At 43.8% G+C, this 18077-nt stretch overlaps 1 protein-coding gene across 1 annotated transcript in view; it reads right to left on the bottom strand.

Annotated features, from left to right (window-relative positions):
- MAN2A1 (mannosidase alpha class 2A member 1) overlaps positions 1-18077 on the bottom strand; it is a 209014-nt gene that overhangs the window by 50753 nt on the left and 140184 nt on the right. The window contains exons 14-18 of the mRNA XM_034773035.1: positions 16427-16663; positions 16197-16319; positions 9686-9800; positions 2976-3109; positions 914-1055 (exon numbers count right to left, since the gene is read on the bottom strand). Of these exons, the coding sequence (XP_034628926.1) occupies positions 914-1055; positions 2976-3109; positions 9686-9800; positions 16197-16319; positions 16427-16663 (751 nt within the window). The remainder of the gene's footprint in view (positions 1-913; positions 1056-2975; positions 3110-9685; positions 9801-16196; positions 16320-16426; positions 16664-18077) is intronic.

Raw genomic sequence — 18077 nt, 5'->3', positions numbered from 1 at the left:
TAGATGGTGTAACTCACTGCAATAAGGTATCACTGAAGCCAGAAGCTTAGCAGGATTCAAAAAAATACTTTTATAGATAAACAAAACTATCCAGAATTATAAAAGCGAACATTAAAAAAACCCAAGAGCAATGGATTGGATGTAATCCCATCTCCTTAAGGACATAAAATAACCTCTAACTAACGGGAGTTAGAAAGAGAGTTTCTGTGAGAGTCAAGTATCAGAGGGATAGCCGTGTTAGTCTGGATCTGTAAAAAGCAACAGAGTCTCCTGTGGCACCTTTAAGACTAACAGATGTATTGGAGCATCCGACAAAGTGGGCATTCACCCATGAAAGCTTATGCTCCAATACATCTGTTAGTCTTAAAGGTGCCACAGGACTTTGTGGGAGTAAATAAATAAATAAATAAATAAATTAATTAATTGAGATATCCCATCTCCTAGAACTGGAAGGGACCTTGAAAGGTCATCGAGTCCAGCCCCCTGCCTTCACTAGCAGGACCAAGTACTGATTTTGCCCCAGATTCCCAAGTGGCTCCCTCAAGGATTGAACTCACAACCCTGGGTTTAGCAGGCCAATGCTCAAACCACTGAGCTATCCCTCCCCCAAATCTTGTATGTGACTACTGCATGGCTTCCTCTTAGCAACTAGTGCTCGTCACTGCTGGAAATAGGATACTAGAGTAGCTGGACACTAGTATTCTGATTCAGAATGGCCACTCCCATGCTCCTAATATAGTTCTCACACTACAAACTGTAATGTTTTAGACACAGTAAAAATGTTTCCTTTTTCTTTACGTTCTCAAGGAATGGATACTATGCAGCATAGTAATCTGTGAAACAATCCTCTGAATACCTGAGGTGATTTAATATGTAGGTCAGATTTTGAAAACCTTTCCCATACTGTACTTACCACTTTTCAAGCTTGTAACACCTAGAGACTGAGCAGCATGTAGAGTCAAACGAATGCCATCATCCTGGATATAAGCCATTGTAGTCATTGGATAGATATTTGCTTGAAGAGGCAATTTGTTCATTGCCACTCTGGGCTGAATCTACAATATCAAAATTAACATCAGTACATTCCATTGATATTTAAATATGTAAAAAAATGCAAAATATCTTTCTAGGCATTTATCTTATATGCTTTGGGAGCAACAATTGATAGACACCAAAGCAAGTCCCTCCACCATATCATTCAGCTTTGCAGGGACTTATGACCAACATTACTTCAGAAGTGGTGTAACTTACACATACTTGTAGTTCAAAGTAGTTTTCAAAAAATGAAAGGTCCTTCAATGGAATTTGCATAAAGAATTGTAATGGCTCTTAGCATGAGGAGCAGTATTTTTGAGAGAATTTTTTTTTCTTCTTGTTTAGAAAGTAGATTGTGAATAAGCTCAAAGTAGTATAAGAATTATTCCTAGGATTTCTAGCACGGATATAAATAATAGAAATCTACAGACATTTCTTGCGATCTGTATAGATGAATGTATAGTACTATTAAATGTTCTTTAGTTAAATAAAAAAAAATCAAGTGAAGTTTTAAATAAGTGCAGTACTACTTTGAAATAATTAAATAAAATGGCAATTTCTTACTCGACAGATCTGGGTCCCTATGTACTCAGAATCATATCTGGTGAGAATAGTGAAACAAAAGTTTTTACTACTTTTTACTTCTACAAACACCACAGAGCTAACATAGCTAAAAAAATGGTCTGCATTCTTTCCCATCAGATGCATCATCAATATTATGTCTTACTATGTTCCAAATCAATTATTATATAATTTATATGCCTCATAGTAGCCGCTAGAGGTCCCAAATAAGATCAGGGCCTGCTAGGCACTGTGCAAACATGTAGTAAGAGCCAGCATCCGCTCCAAGTATCGTATAATCTAAATAGACAAGACAGAAAAGGAAAGGAATACAACATATCTATAGGGTGTATGATGATTTGTTAATGACCTCTTAGTTCAATTTATTTTTATGCTTTGACCCAGAGAACTGTTTTTCAGGTGATCACAATGTGGACTGAGAAAAATGTGATTGCCAGAAATGTTCTTGATACAACTGATGTAGCTTTGAAGTCCATTTTAAGGGTGGATTCTACTTTGCTGTTTGCAAGGGTTTGTTCTTTGTTGGGGTTGGTGGGTTGTTTTGCTTTTTTAAGAGAAGGCACCTTCCTCAGGAAATATCATGTCCTTTGCCATGGATGCTATCACTTTATCAATGTTGGGGAGTATGAAAACAGAATTTTTGGTTTCTTAGATTCTGCAGAATTTCATGGCCTCTTGACAGAGCAGATGCCAAAATACAAACTCTGAGAAGTTATTTAAATCTTAAATTGCCTTGAAATGGAACATATATTTCTCTTTGAAAGTCTCTCCAATATTTGTAACATGCTAACTTCCAGGACTACTAACATCTACTTTAGTACATTACGTAGACTGAAGTTTGAGACAAAAATCTGAGTATTCTACATATTCTGCAGTACACACAATGCTGATGGCACTCAAAAATAATGAAAAATGAAATTAATTTTTAAAAATATCTCCTCCTCCTTCCAATATTCATGCACAGAGGAGATTTTTGAAGACGTCTGAAGCATCATACAAAATTAAAATAATAATAATAGTAGTCTATAAACAAAGGATATATTAGTACCATCATATTGTTATAACCAAACACAGTTTTTGTATACAACAAATGTCTGTCTGTCATGACAAACCAGCCTAAAATAAACATTTTTGAATCTTGGAAAAGCCATTCATAGAATTTAAGTGCATCTAAGGCATGTCAGGAAAAATAGTATATATTTAAATCAATACCTACTTTCAAAATAATTAACATTCTCATACTAAACTATTATTTGCTTGGGTAAATAAGACAAAAAAAAATCAATTAAAAAAACAAGTATTATGATGATTCTAAATTGTCATAGTCACTATATTCAGAATTAACAGATGGTAATTACCTGATATCCATTAAGGTCAGTGTAAAACCTGTTTTGGCTGTTTACGTCAGATGAAATTCTCATTGCAATCTCACGATTGTATTCTCCTCTAATGTCCACAATATTGGACAGCTCAAGAGACTCACCTTCCAATCCTAAATTTAAAAGTATATTTACAATTTCTGATTATTAAAAAATAAAAACCAAGTTCTATAGAGCTCTCCCCATAGCATAACAATGTTCCAATTCCCCTCGATCAATTTTCCTTCCATGTTAATGTCTACCCTTATAGAGAGAAGTACACCTCTACCTCGATATAACGCGACCCGATATAACGCGGTAAAGCAGTGCTCCGGAGGGGCGGGGCTGTACACTCCGGTGGATCAAAGCAAGTTCGATATAACATGGTTTCACTTATAACGTGGTAAGATTTTTTTGGCTCCCGAGGACTCCCTCCACCCTCAGTTCCTTCTTGCCAAACAACTCTGACAGAGGGAAAGGAGGGCGGAACAGGTAACTGTCCTTTCTTCTTCGAGTGATTGCTCACGTGTATTCCACTATCGGTGACTCCAAGCTATACCTGATGGAGGCGGGTAGGAGTTTAAGTGTAAAGCTTTAAGGGTTACCTGGGCGGAGCACCACCCTACCAAACCCAGCGTCCTCCCTCGTTCGGGAGATGATCACATAGCGCGATGAAAAAGTGAGGACAGAGGACCACGTAGCAGCCCTACAGATGTTCTGAATAGGGACATGAGCCACACAGGCTGCTGATGAGGCCTGGGCTCTCATCGAGTGAGCCTTCACATTAGGAGACGGGGGAATCCCTGCCAGGTCGTAACAGGTGTGAATGCACGAGGTGATCCAGCGGGAAATCCACTGGGTGGACACCGGTTGTCCCCTCATGCGCTCGGCCAATGCAATGAACAGCTGGGGCGAGTTCCTAAATGGCCTGGTTCTGTCCAGGTAAAAAGCCAGCGCTCTGCGCACGTCTAACATGTGCAGGCAGTGTTCCTCATTGGTGGAATGGGGCTTAGGGCAGAGGATCGGGAGGAAAATGTCCTGATCCATATGAAAAGCCGAGACTACCTTTGGCAAAAAGGCAGGGTGAGGGCGGAGCTGCACCTTGTCCTTATGGAAGACCGTATACAGCAGCTCAGAGGTCAGGGCCCTGAGCTCCGAAACCCAACAGGCTGAGGTGATAGCCACTAAGATGCCACCTTCCACGACAACTGGGACCATGAACACGTGGCTAATGGCTCAAAGGGAAGCCCTGAGAGGTGGGAGAGCACTAGGTTCAGGTCTCAGAGCGGGACCGGGGACCTGGCGTAAGGGAATGCCCGATCTAACCCTTTCAGAAACCGGGCCGTCATGTGAAAACACAGACAGGCCCTGCACCGGGGGATTGAAAGCCGAAATGGCCACCAGGTGCACCCTGATGGAGGAGGTTGCCAGTCCTTGGGTCCTAAGGGACAGGAGGTAATCGAGGACAAGCTGGATAGACATGGAAGAGGTAGAGGAACCTCTATCTCTCGCCCACCTAGAGAACCTATACCACCTTATCCAGGTAGGTTCGATGCATGGAGGACTTTCTACTTTCCAGCAGGACCCTTCTCTCATCCTCAGAACACCTCCCTTCCTCCTCATTTAAACATAGAGCAGCCACGCTGTCAGGTGGAGCGTGGCTAGGTTGGGATGGAGGAGACGACCGTCCTCCTGGGAGAGGAGGTCCGGGCGGAGCGGCAGTCTGTGAGGGGGGGCCGCTAAGAGTTGCGGTAGGGTCCCATACCAATGTTGACAGGCCCAATCCGGGGCTATGAAGATAACCCTCGCCCCATCTGACTTCACCTTCTGTAGGATCCTGCCAATTAGGGGGAAGGGCGGGAAGGCGTAAAACAGGGGCCCCGACGATGGGATCAGGATTGCATCCGATATCGCCCCATCGCCCTCTCCCGCCCTGGAGCAGAATCGTGGGCACAGGCAATTCTGGGCAGTGGCGAACAGGTCTACCTGGGGAGTGCCCCACTGTAGGAAGATCCACCTGGCCACCTCCTTGTGCAGGGACCACTTGTGATGTTGGGAGAACACCCTGCTCAGGCGGTCCGCGAGTGTGTTGCTCTTGCCGGGCAGCAGTATGTCATGGGTTATACAGAACTCCCACAGGAGCTGAGCTTCCTGGCATAAAGCCCGGGAACGCGTGCCCCCCACTTGTTGACATAATACATGGCGGTCGTGTTGTCTGTGAGGACTCTGACCACCCTGCCCTGTATGTGCTGGCAAAAGGCCACGCATGCCAGGCGTACGGCCCTGAGCTCCCTGACGTTTATGTGCAGGGTTAGTTCCCCTGGTGACCACATACCCTGGGTCCCAAAGTCCCCCACGTGGGCTCCCCAGTCCAGGTCCGAGGCATCGGACACTAGATCTAGTGAGGGAGGGGACTCTCAGAAGGAGATACCCTGGAGCATGTTGCTCAGGAGGGACCACCATTGGAGGTCTGTCACCACCGTTGGCAGCACCGGGATGACCTTGTCCAGGCCGTCCCTGGCCTGGGAGTACCGGGAGGCCAGCCAAAGCTGAAGGGGCCTCATCCGGAGCCTGACATGTCGCACCACATAGGTGCATGCTGCCATGTGGCCTAGGATTTGAAGGCACACGCGTGCTGTGGTTACCGGGAAGGCCGTGACCGAGGCTATGAGAGCCCTGAGCATCTCGAATCTGTCCCGTGGGAGGGAGGCCGTGGCCACCTGGGAATCTAATAGAGCCCCTATAAAGCTTATGCGCTGAACTGGGATTAACATGGATTTCTGCTTGTTTACCAGTAGGCCTAGAGCTGCACAGGTGTCCAGCAGGAAATTCATCTGCTGCTGCACCAGAGACCGAGACCGACCCTTGAGCAGCCAGTCGTCGAGGTAGGTGAAGATCTGCAGCCCTTTCCTCCTGAGGTGGGCCGCCACCACCGCCATACACTTTGTAAATACCCTGGGGGCAGTAGAGAGGCCAAAGCGGAGGACCGTAAACTGGAAGTGGTCCTGACCCACCAGGAAATGGAGGAAACGGCTGTGACCCTCGAAGATGTGGAAGTACGCATCCTGGAGGTCCAGCGCTGCAAACCAATCCCCCTGGTCTAAGGATGGAATAATAGAGGCTAAGGACATCATGCGGAATTTGCCACGAACCAGGAACTGGTTGAGATTCCGCAGGTCGAGGATGGGCCGAAGCCCTTCGCCTTCAGGATGAGGAAATACCTGGAGTAAAATCCCTTGCCATGGAATTCCCGAGGTACCCTCTCCCACAGCTCCCAGGGAGAGGAGGCGCTCTACCTCCTGGCGGAGGAGGAGGGTATGCTCCGGGTCTCCAGCCAGCTCCCGAGATGGGGGATGGTGGGGGGGGGGGGGGGGGGGGCGAGGTTGAAACAAACTGCAACCTGTACCCTTGGGAGATGATGCTGAGGACCCATTGGTCCGATGTTATACGGGACCATTGCAGTCGGAAAGCTGATAAACAGTTGATAAAATGCAACTTTATTAACTGGGGGGGGGTACACGGGCAACAGGCATGGTGAACCCCCTCAACGAGTCAAAAACGCTGTTTCCCCAGCCTCTTGGCCTTCGGGCCGAACGGGATTGGCGTTAGGACCGACGGCTTTGGTCTCTCTGCCACTTAGGAGGGGGTTCGATCTGCCCTGAGCCGGAGGAGCAGAGGTTGGAGGCCTGGGCTTGTCCTTAGAAGGCGGGACATAGAGGCCCAGAGTCTGCAGGGCGGTGCAGGAGTCCTTCATCCCATGCAGACTGGTATCTATCTGGTCCGCAAATAACGCTTTGCCATCAAATGGCAGGTCCTGCATTATCGACTGGGACTCCACAGACAGCCCCGAAAGCGAGAGCCACAACACCCTTCGCATGGAGACCGCCGAAGCCATTGACCGAGCAGCTGCATCTGCTGCGTCTGAAGCCGCCTGGAGAAGTGCTTTGGCCGCCAACGCACCACCTTCACCCAGAGCCCGGAACTCCTTCTTGTCCTTGTCTTGAAGAAGGGGTTCGAACTTGGGGAGGGATCCCCAGAGATTAAACTCATAACAGCTCAGCAGTGCCTGGCCACTCTGAGTTGGAAACTGGCAAGACAAATAAACCTTTTTCCCAAAGGTGAAGTCTCCGAGTGTCCTTGTCCTTTGGTGTGGGTGCGGGCTGGCCGTTCTGAGTTCAGAGCTGGGTGGGTATATAGGTACTCATGACCCCTTGCGGGGATGAAATACTTCTTTTTGGCCTTCTTGGAAATGGGGCCAAGAGGGGCTGGGGTCTGCCAGAGGCCGGTGGTGATGTTGGCCATCCCATGATGGAATGGGAGGGCCACCCGCCCCGGTACCGAGGAGGCGAGGACATTAAACAACATGTCAGAGGGCTCCTCCATCTCCATCTCCTCAATCAGGAGCTCGAGATTTGCTGCCACCCTCCTAAGCAGCTCTTAGTGCACCTTGCTCGCAGAAGAGCCGGCAGATGGAGTTGACGTATGACGCAGGCCTCTGCTTGGCACCTCGACCCTGGAAGGTACCTCAACCTCCGATACCTCCGGGGAGGGCTGATGGGCGCAGGCATGTCGAAGGTGTCGAAGGCATGCGCACTTCAGACAAGGCTCACGCGGACGGGACTGCACTACTCCGCTCAGCGCGAGTCGGAGGTCTCTGTCCCGACGGGGATCATGGGCTGCCCAACTCAGGTCTGGCCTCACCCCTCTGCTTCTCTCAGCGCTGCTGAGTCTTCCCTTGCTTCTTACTGGGAGAACAGTGCTGAGTCGACGACGGTGCCTCGCTGTGCACCGAAGACGCGGTGCCGGGTCGACGCGCCGGTGCCGGGGCCAGTGCCGACTCCATTAGCCAAGCGTGGAGTCGGATCTCATGCTTCCGCTTTGTCCGAGGCTTGAAGGAGCGGCAAATCTTACAACGCTCACTAATGTGAGCCTCGCCCAGACAGCGAGGACACTGAGTGTGTGGATCACTTCTGCGCATAGCGTTGCGACAAGAGTCGCGCGACTTGAAGCCTGGGCCATGGGGCATGCCCCGAGCCAGGCACTAACGAAAGAAAAGTTCAGCAAAGAAACCGTTCAGTGAGCTAGATACCACTAAGGCTATAAATGCTGCAGCCAAGGCTGGAGCAAGTTCCGACTACCTTCACTGGCAAGAAGGAACTGAGGGTGGGGGGAGCATGCAGGCCCCTTTATGGCGCAATATATTGGTGCCACTCCAGGGGTCGCAGCGGTGCTCCCCCACTACGGATACCTCTAGGGGAAAAACTTCCGGCACTGGTGCACGTGGCGAGCACGCACACCTATAGTGGAACACACCTGAGCAATCACTCGAAGAAGAACAAGAATTTTTGTTATAAGCTGGGGACGCATCAGTTGGAAATAACAGAGAAGGAGAAGGATCTCGGAGTATTGGTTGATCACAGGATGTGATATGGCTGTGAAAAAAGCTAATGCGGTCTTGGGATGCATCAGGCGAGGTATTTCCAGTCGAGATAAAGAGGTGTTAGTACCATTATACAAGGCACTGGTGAGACCTCATCTGGAATACTGTGTGCAGTTCTGGTCTCCCATGTTTAAGAAGGATGAATTCAAACTGGAACAGGTACAGAGAAGGGCTACTAGAATGATCCGAGGAATGGAAAACCTGTCTTATGAAAGGAGACAAAGAGCTTGGCTTGTTTAGCCTAACCAAAGAAGGCTGAGGGGAGATATGATTGCTCTATATAAATATATCAGAGGGATAAATACCAGGGAGGGAAGAGGAATTATTTAAGCTCAGTACCAATGTGGACACAAGAACAAATAGATATAAACTGGCCATCAGAAAGTTTAGACCTGAAATTAGATGAAGGTTTCTAACCATCAGAGGAGTGAAGTTCTGGAACAGCCTTCCAAGGGGGCAAAAGACATATCTGGCTTCACGACTAAGCTTGATAATTTTATGGAGGGGATAGTATGATGGGATAGCCTAATTTTGGCAATTAATTGGACTTTGACTATTAGCGGTAAATATGCCCAATGGCCTGTGATGGGATGTTAGATGGGGTGGGATCTGAGTTACTACAGAGAATTCCTTCCTGGGTGTCTGGTTGGTGAGTCTTGCCCACATGCTCAGGGTTTAGCTGATCACCATATTTGGGGTCAGGAAGGAATTTTCCTCCAGGGCAGATTGGCAGAGGCCCTGGGTTTTTTTCGCCTTCCTCTGCAGCGGGCACAGGTCACTTGCTGGTGGATTCTCTGCATCTTGAAGTCTTTAAACCATGATCTGAGGACTTCAATAGCTCAGACATAGGTTAGGGGTTTGATACAGGAGTGGGTGGGAGAGATTCTGTGGGCTGCGTTGTGCAGGAGATCAAACTAGACGATCATAATGGTCCCTTCTGACCTTAAAGTCTATGCTTCTATGGTGTAGGAGCCACTTTGGCAGCCGTACACCATAAGAGAATTTCCCAATGTTGAGGGAGTCCTCCGCCAGGAAGATTTGTTGGATTTAAGTCTGCCTTTAGTTGAGTGACTGCTGCAAGACACAAGAATAGGTCATTTGTCCTTAAACCCAGTGAATGCTGCAATCAGAAGGCAATTCCTAGACCAGCACTGTACTAAGCATAAAAAGTTATGAAAGCACAGGAAATCTAATGTAAGATCCAAACTGAACAACAAAATTAGCCAGAAAATAAAATGACACGTGTAACTGCAGTTTTAAAACCTCTTACCCTGAACTTTGTAGAGTCGCACTGTGTGTGTCAAATGATGGAAAAAACAAGTAACTTCTGAGAAAATCCTTCCATGAGTAACTCTTATGGTAGGTGGATCCGTGAAAACATAAGGCTGCAAAAAGACAAAAACAAAGTTAAAACAATGGTATGAAAATTGTTTGCAGCATAAAAAATCCACAGCATATCAGTTATTAAATAGGTTTAAATACTAATTTAAACCCCCTCCAAAAATAACTTTTCATTTATAGTAGATGAGTATAGGTCTGGTCATCTGAACACAAGACTGGCAACTGGGTATTCATAACTTCTCATCCCTACTTAGACATTGACTTTCTTTGTAGTCTTGGGCAATTTTCTTAATCATACCTTGTCTGAAAATGAGGATAATCTTCATTACATACCTCACAGGTATGTTGTGAAAATTGAGTTAATATTTGTGAAGCATTTTGGAGATCAGAGCAACGTAAATGTTAAGTAACATATTACTGTGATTACATATATTTTAGCTTCAATTTTCTTTCTCACAAAGTTATACTTGTCAGCTGCTGCCATACCTAGGACTTCATACCCAAAGCCCAAGTCATCGTTAGATGATTTCATTTATTTTTAACCGTTGATTTCAACACAGTTTCTGTTCACATTTAACATATCAAATGAATGTACGGATTGAGCAAAGCAGGAAGTGTGAACACAGCTGAAAGAACAGGAAGAATTTTTTGTCTGTTTGGTCCAACCACTGTGGAGTGATATATAATAGCTCCACAGTTAAAATTGCAGCAGATTATCTGTTTAAAGCATGATGTTGGTCCCCCTAAAATCCACAAAATAGTCAAATATACCTGGAAATTAGTAGGTCAGTTGTGGGAGCTGAAGTAGAATGTTTCTAAAAAATCTGAAGTCAATTGGACGAGGGATTCCTGATTTTGGATATCCAAAAAAGAAAGGGAATTCCTGAAGTTGTCTAGTACTTTTTTGCCAGTTTACGCGCGCGCGCGCACACACACACACACACACGGAAAAACTACCATCACTGATCTGCCCTAGCTTAAACTCAATGCACAATTACTTTTGGAAAAAACACAGAAGGAGCCACTACAGCATAGACAGCTCAGTGGTCGGCAACCTTTCAGAAGTGGTGTGCCGAATCTTCATTTATTCACTCTGATTTAAGGTTTCACATGCCAGTAATACATTTTAACATTTTTAGAAGGTCTCTTTCTATAAGTCTATAATATATAACTAAACAATTGTTGCATGTAAAGTAAATAAGGTTTTTATAAAATATTTAAGAAGTTTAATTTAATTTTAAATGAAGATGTAGAGCCCCACGGACTGATGGCCAGGACCAGACAGTGTGAGTGCCACTGAAAATCAGCTCGTGTGCCTCCTTTGGCACACGTGCCATAGGTTGCCTACCTCGACTTAGCTGAACCATTAACTGCACTCCTGACAAAGCTTTAGTTCTAGTTCAGCCTTGCCCCATCCCATTCCATCTGAACATTACAGGGGATTAGAAGGAGACAGAAGGACAGCTGAGTCCAGGAGCTGAAGCTGTCTTAGGAGCACAGCGCCTCTCAAACTGCCAACTCCTAGACCCGGTTTGCTGATCCAGAGTGGGTTTGTCAGATTGGGACTACTGGTAGGAAGGCTGAGGATAGGAGCCAAAGTCCAAGGGTCATTACTGAAGATTAAAGGCACATTTCTATAGGATTAGGAGAGATGAATATTATTGTGCATGGATATAGAAGATGAGGGTAGAAATGGGTCCCTTGCTTTTTTAACCTCCTTGCTACTTGCTCCCCATCATCCACCCATTAATGACTTCTCTTCCCTCAAATGCTTCCCCAGTCTCTAGTAATAGCAACTGGGCTCCAGCCTCTGAGGTTGGCTTCCTGCATCTTACTTGGGAAACCAGAGGTGGTTCACCCCATGGAGCTGCTGTTGGAAGAAATGAATAGAGAATTGTTCGTAACAGCTTTTCACCTAACACTCTTCCTTCTGACTGCCCAGTTCATACTCTTTGTGTTGTTTGACGGGGTCAGCACAGGAAGGAGCTCTTGTGCATGAAAGGCTATTAGTAGTAGCAGATTTCCGAACTCATTGATCTCCAGCAATGACTCCAGCCAATGAATCATCTGTACTTTGCTGACCAAAATTTTCTATGCTGGATGCTCAAGGAATTTGTTTAAAGAAAAAAGGCTCTTGAGACAGATTCAGGGACAAGTCCTCTCTCCCTCCTCTCGGAAGCAAAAAATGAGGCAATCTTGTCCCTGAGGCTGTCACAGGAGCTGGTTTCCAGTCCCATTTCTCAGACAGCTTTCCCCTACTGGTGAGCTCTCTTGATTGCCATGAGGGAAAATAAGTCTGATGAGCCAAAGGACTACTTTTTGAAGTTGAAACAGACCATATTTTATATTGAGAACTCAGAGAAGAGTTAGATGGCACAAAGACTTCTTGGTGTGTCTTTTTGCCATCCAACTCTGCTATGAGCTCTTGCAACCAAATTTTAGTATATGTGCTGCCGTCTGTTTCAACTTCAAAAAGCAGTCCTTTGGCTCATCAGATTGATACTCCCACTCCTAGCTATCACAGGAACAGAGCCGTTCAAAATGAGCAGTTCATCAGCTTTATCAGGACATTAACATCCTATACTGCAAAAGGCTTTCTTAATGGTGCACAAATTAGATGACAAGTTGCTACAAAGACACTGGGTCTATCGTCAATCAGTTCACAATAAACCACAAGTACTGTCAAATGTATCTGGATGCTGTTACTCTAAATTAAACCCAGGCAGGTAAACAGGATAATTAAGCAGTTTGTGTATGAGGCAAGTAAGGGAGTCCATGGGGTTTGTTTGTACTGCATTAAAAGCTTTTTCCACTTGGACTTGTATGTCCTTCTGTTAAATGTCCTTCTGGCACCTCAGAAGTCAAGAACCACCTTCTGAGATACACCATGCACATGGATCTCCAGGTCAGAAGGCAAGCCCTTTGGGAGAATACTCCCATATTGTGATGAAGCAGGTATTGTGGTTCTGAGTGATGATCTGAGACTAGACTCAAAAGCATGAATCATACTGACTATGGTCATTTGCAACAGAGTAAAGAGCCATACTTGTCTAAGCAATAAGAGCTACTATCTTCAAACCATTGTCTCTTCTGAAATTTGGCAGTACATTTACAACAACAGAGTTTAGTATAAAGCCATGTAACAGCCTCTTACAGAGTATCATGTTACTATGATCTTTTTGATACCATGATGAGAAGCAGAGATTCTTGTTTGGGTGATTTATGACGAGATCCACTGCTGGTGTCCTGTAGTAGAGGAAAATCTGATCTGCCAGTTTGTGAAGATTTGTTTCAGCTCAGCCCTATCTGTGATTGTGTTCTCTTTCCCCCTTGGATACATGGTGATGGGGCTCATCTTGTAGGACACGAAATACTCCACACCTGCACTGTTTCACAAAAGAGGGATTCACAACCTGGTGTCTCCTTCTATGTTTATGTAAAACATGGTGGCCTAGCTGTCCATTTTAAACAGGACAATTTTTTGGGATACTGAGTCTCTGAAGGTCCTTCATACATACAAGAACTAACCTCAGATCCAGAACACTGAGCTAAAAATGCTATTGCTATTGAGACCACAGTCTTTCGATGGAACAGCAAAGCAGACCAACAGGCTTCCAAACTTGGGGCAAAGATTCTTTCATTGGCTTACCTGCAAAGGTTGCCCAAACCTGAAGCCAGGCCAGGTCTACACTCTTATAGACTTTAAGCTTCTAGGGCGGAGGCCTTTTTCCATAGTTCCACCTGACCTTTGGGCCATAGTTCACAATGTGAAATGTAGCAGTCATGATCTGGTAAACTTTTTGCTCAATTGATTATCAACACCACTGCTTAATTTTTGGGAAGGCAGTACCATAATTGTGTTTAATTTTCCCTCTAGTTATGGCTCTGTCCCCACCTCCCCGCAAGCTCCCATGGGGAGCTGAGAGACCATACATCCTTGGGGAGAATATATTTTTTCCTCACTGCCTTGAAGGTTGGTATAGTGAGGTGAGGTTTTTCATAAGAATCATAGAACTGGAAAGGACCTCGAGAGGTCATCTAGTTCAGTCCGCTGCACTCAAGGCAGGACTAAGTATTATCTAGACCATCCCTGACAGGTGTTTGTCCAACCTGCTCTTAAAAATCCCCAATGATGGAGATTCCACAACCCCCCTAGGCAATTTATTCCAGTGCTTAATCACTCTGACAGTTAGGAAGTTTTTCCTAATGTCCAACCTAAACCGCCTTTGCTGCAATTTAAGCCCACTGCTTCTTGTCCTATCCTCAGAGGTTAAGAACAACAATTTTTCTCCTTCCTCCTTGTAACAACCTTTTATGTCCTTGCCACACTTTCTTCAGCAGCTGGTTCACAGTGGAGTGCAAGGGTGTGGCATCTCTATCTGATAGGGGTTCCTGACCCACGTTACTAACTATTGTAGCTCCTTTAAAGTCCTGTACTAATTGTCTTTCAAAATCAGGAGTTCTTGGTACTCCTGAAAGAACTATCAGGCATCAGAAGAGATCCCCGTCAAAGAATGCAATTAAATTGGTTTGGCATGATTTGTTCTTGACAAATCCATGTTGGCTATTACTTATGACTATTATTCTCTAGGTACTAACAAGCTTATTGTTCAATAATTTGCTCCAGTATCTTTCCAGATATTGAAGTTAGGGTGATTGGTCTAAAATTCTCTAGGGCCTCTTTGCTTCTCCTTTTAAAGAGAGGTAGTATGCTTGCCCTTCTCCAGTCCTCTGGAACCTCACCCTTCCTCCAGGAATTCTCAAAGATAATTGCTAACCGAGATTGCTTCAGCTAGTTCCTAAAGTACTCTAAGATAAATTTCATCAGGCTCTGCCAACTTGAATACATCTTACTTATCTAAATATTCTTTAACTGGTTCTTTCCCTATTTTGGGTTGCATTCCTACCCCCCGTTGTTAATATTAATTGTGTTAAATATTGGGTCACAATTTACCTTTTTAAGAGAAGACTGAAGCAAAATAGTCATTAAATACCTCAGCCCCCTTTTTGTCATATGTTATTAGCTCTCCTTCCCTGCTAAGTAAAGAGCCTACATTTTCCTTCATCTTTCTCTTGCTCCTAATATATTTAAAAAACGTCGTCTTCTTACCTCCTTTGCTCAGTATAACTCATTTTGTGCCTTAGCTTTCTGATTTTGTCCCTACATGCTTGTGCTATTATTTGTACTCCTCAGAAATCTGCCCATGTTTCCACCAGGGCTCGTAAGAATACTGAGATGTGTAGTTATGTCAACCTGACTGATGCATTGTGTAGAGTTCAATGACGGCTTTACCAGGAGCCTTGTGTACGAGGCAGCATGCTGGTTCACTGCCCCAGGAAACTGACTACGACTCAGTCACAGTCTGCCTTTCCCACTACAGAAGGGAGGGAGGAACTGAGTGGAGGGGAGGTGGGATATACCCTATGTGAGCCCTACATATCCCCAAAGCTAAGGTGGTGGGAAGCAGCAAGAATACAAAAGTTGCTCCACCCACAGTATGGCTAGCCAGTACAAGGGACAATAAACATGTTATATGCCCTTTCTTCCTTGAGCAAACACACAGGAAGGGCTTCAATCTGACCCTACATTAGCAATTAAAGTTCCTCCAAGGGAAAACTGAAACGAAGAATGAAGAGAAATATTAAGCTGCATGCTATCATTTACCTTTATAAAACTGTTTTCTATACCATATTCAGTTTATAGCATTTCTCTGGAAAAATATTTTTGAATTCTGAGAAATATTTCATTAATATGAATATACATGGTAACAAGTACAGATACATTGCATGTTTCTGAATTTCCAAGGAAGTTGAAAATAAACACAAGAGTTAACTGAAAAGAGTATGTGATTTTTAAAAAAATAATTGCTGAACTAAAATGATGCCTGTTTGTAGTAGAGGATAGCTGAATTAGACAGTCACTTGCTCTTCCTTTTATGTTTATTATCATCATTTATGTTGCAGTAGTGCTGAACATCTCAATGAAAGTTGGGTTGCATCATGCTAGGCACTGTATAAACACATCATAAGTAACAGCCAATCCCACAAAGAGCTTACAATCTTAAAAAAGTTTAGCATATTCACTATGTTATTCCATGTATAAATTTAGTATATCCAATCTCAGACTAAAGGGAGAAAAAGAGAAATAGGGAGAAAGGAAAGCTAGGAAAAATTAATGAATATCTGCAATACACTTTTACCATAAGATATGAAAATGAGGTCTTGGCCACTTGTGGTCATTGAAAAGCCCATGGTTCTGTTAGGACTTTCAGTGTCCTGTTAAAATTCCAATGTGCATAATTTGAATGCGGTGCTTCACAAAAGATGTAGCTATATTTCAATGGTGGGTCAACTACTGCTTCTATACATAGATTGCAAAGTGTTTGGGGATCTTTCAGCATGAAAGCCTTTATTTACAAATATAATATGAGTACTATTACCTTGGCCTCTCCATCTGGTAAGAAGAGATAAGCCCCACTCTTATCTCTGTTACTTGTGGTTCCATACCAAGCAAACTCCACTTTTATTTGATGATTTTTGCCATCTTCTTTTGTGTTAATTTTCTAAAGATAAATAATTACAATTTGAGAGGGTGACACATTTATAGTTTTTATGCATCGATATTCTTATGAATAAGAAGTACAATATTTCAAATTGTGAGCCAACACACCTTCAGAAGCCCTGAGATCCCAGAAAACCATAGTTTCATGTAGGAGTTCTCTAAAGTAATGTCATCTGCAGAATTTTGCATCTCCTTGATCTTGAAAACCTTATCTGGGTTCACCTGCACATTATTTCCTCCACTAGTATATATATTATAATCAGCCAAGACCATTTCTGAACTCAGAACCTCCAAAAGCTGATAAACTCCCAGACCTAAAGGCGGTAGGTGCACCATAAAAGAGATCTGTTGGAGCAAGAAGAAAACATATTAAAAATGTACTACCATTAAAATAAAATTCTGAACATACTGCACCAAATTCATGCCTGCTGCATTTCTATTCATCTCAACATTTACACCAGCACTGAATTTTGCCCAAATTTCCAAGAACGCAAATTAGTATTAGATTATTAATAAGAATATTTCAAATTATTAAATCAAATGTTCTAATATTTCATCACAAATAATTTTTTTCCTGCTATTCATCTGATTAGTAATATTTCAGAAGGGCATGATCATTGTTTACTAAGATGAACAACAGTTACAATTTTTAATCTATTGCTATAAAGAAATATGATCTGTAATTTTGAGTTGAGCATATTGCCACATATTAAGGAGATGAGCATAAAATTGATACGAAGGGTCAGAAATATTCTAGAAAGCAGAAAATGTTGGGAGCACAACACTAACATACCATTATGGATTAGAACTGGAGGATATAATGGAATGTGGCCCAAACTGCCACTGATTCTTTGCTGCTTACTTAGAAGCCATATAAAGATCTTCATAGCAGAAAAACAGGGTGGGTGGGTCTCTGGAAACAATGTGCCCAGAACTCCGTATGTTAACTTTCCTTTCTCCTTCTAGGACAGCCTCTACAGAGCCCCACACTTGAGATTTATTAGCAGTAATTTGCCCCTTAGAAGAGGGCTGAAAAGAATATACATTGTAGGAAAATGATTCTGAAATAGGAATTCAATCTGGCTTCCAGATCAAAAGAGTAATGCTAAGTAAACATCTGAACAGAGCTCCATGTAACATTGTTTTTTTGACAAATCTCAGTGCGAAGTTCATATAAAGTACAACTACTGGCACACGATGATTGAGAAGAATCTCTATGATACAATACGGTTTGAAATTTCTCAGAATTATCAGACAGAACCAAAAGCAGGCATTGGCTCCAAGGCAAGGATCAAGCTTGAGTACAGAGAAATGTAGACTACATCAGAGTCCAGACCCAGGGGACTAGGGATCCAAGACCCTACAGCTCAAGTCTTTGGATCTGAAGGTCCACTTAGCTCAAATGTCATCTCAGATCCTCCTCTGATAATGCTTTTATAGCCAAACACCCTCTCCACTTAGTCAATAGAGTGGTGGAAACTATGCTTTTTCTTTCACTTCAGGACAGCAGATAGTGGATCTGACTGTACCTGAATTTTACCTCTACATTACTCTGAAGTCCACATTACCCAGAGCTTTTTCTATCTGATATGAAGAGAAGACAGAAGAGCCACATTGGAACTCAAACTTTTCAATTTTGCTTTTTGCTACTGGATACCATTACATCTACATTTGCGACATTCCTTAAACTTCCTTACACTAGGGGATATTGTGATAATGTTGTTCATTTACAAAGACAATCGAAATTATTTTAAATAAT

This window comes from Trachemys scripta, chromosome 6, assembly GCF_013100865.1.
Source record: "Trachemys scripta elegans isolate TJP31775 chromosome 6, CAS_Tse_1.0, whole genome shotgun sequence".
In the NCBI taxonomy this organism is placed as follows: Eukaryota; Metazoa; Chordata; order Testudines; family Emydidae; genus Trachemys; species Trachemys scripta.
This window is presented reverse-complemented; position numbering and strand designations above follow the sequence as displayed.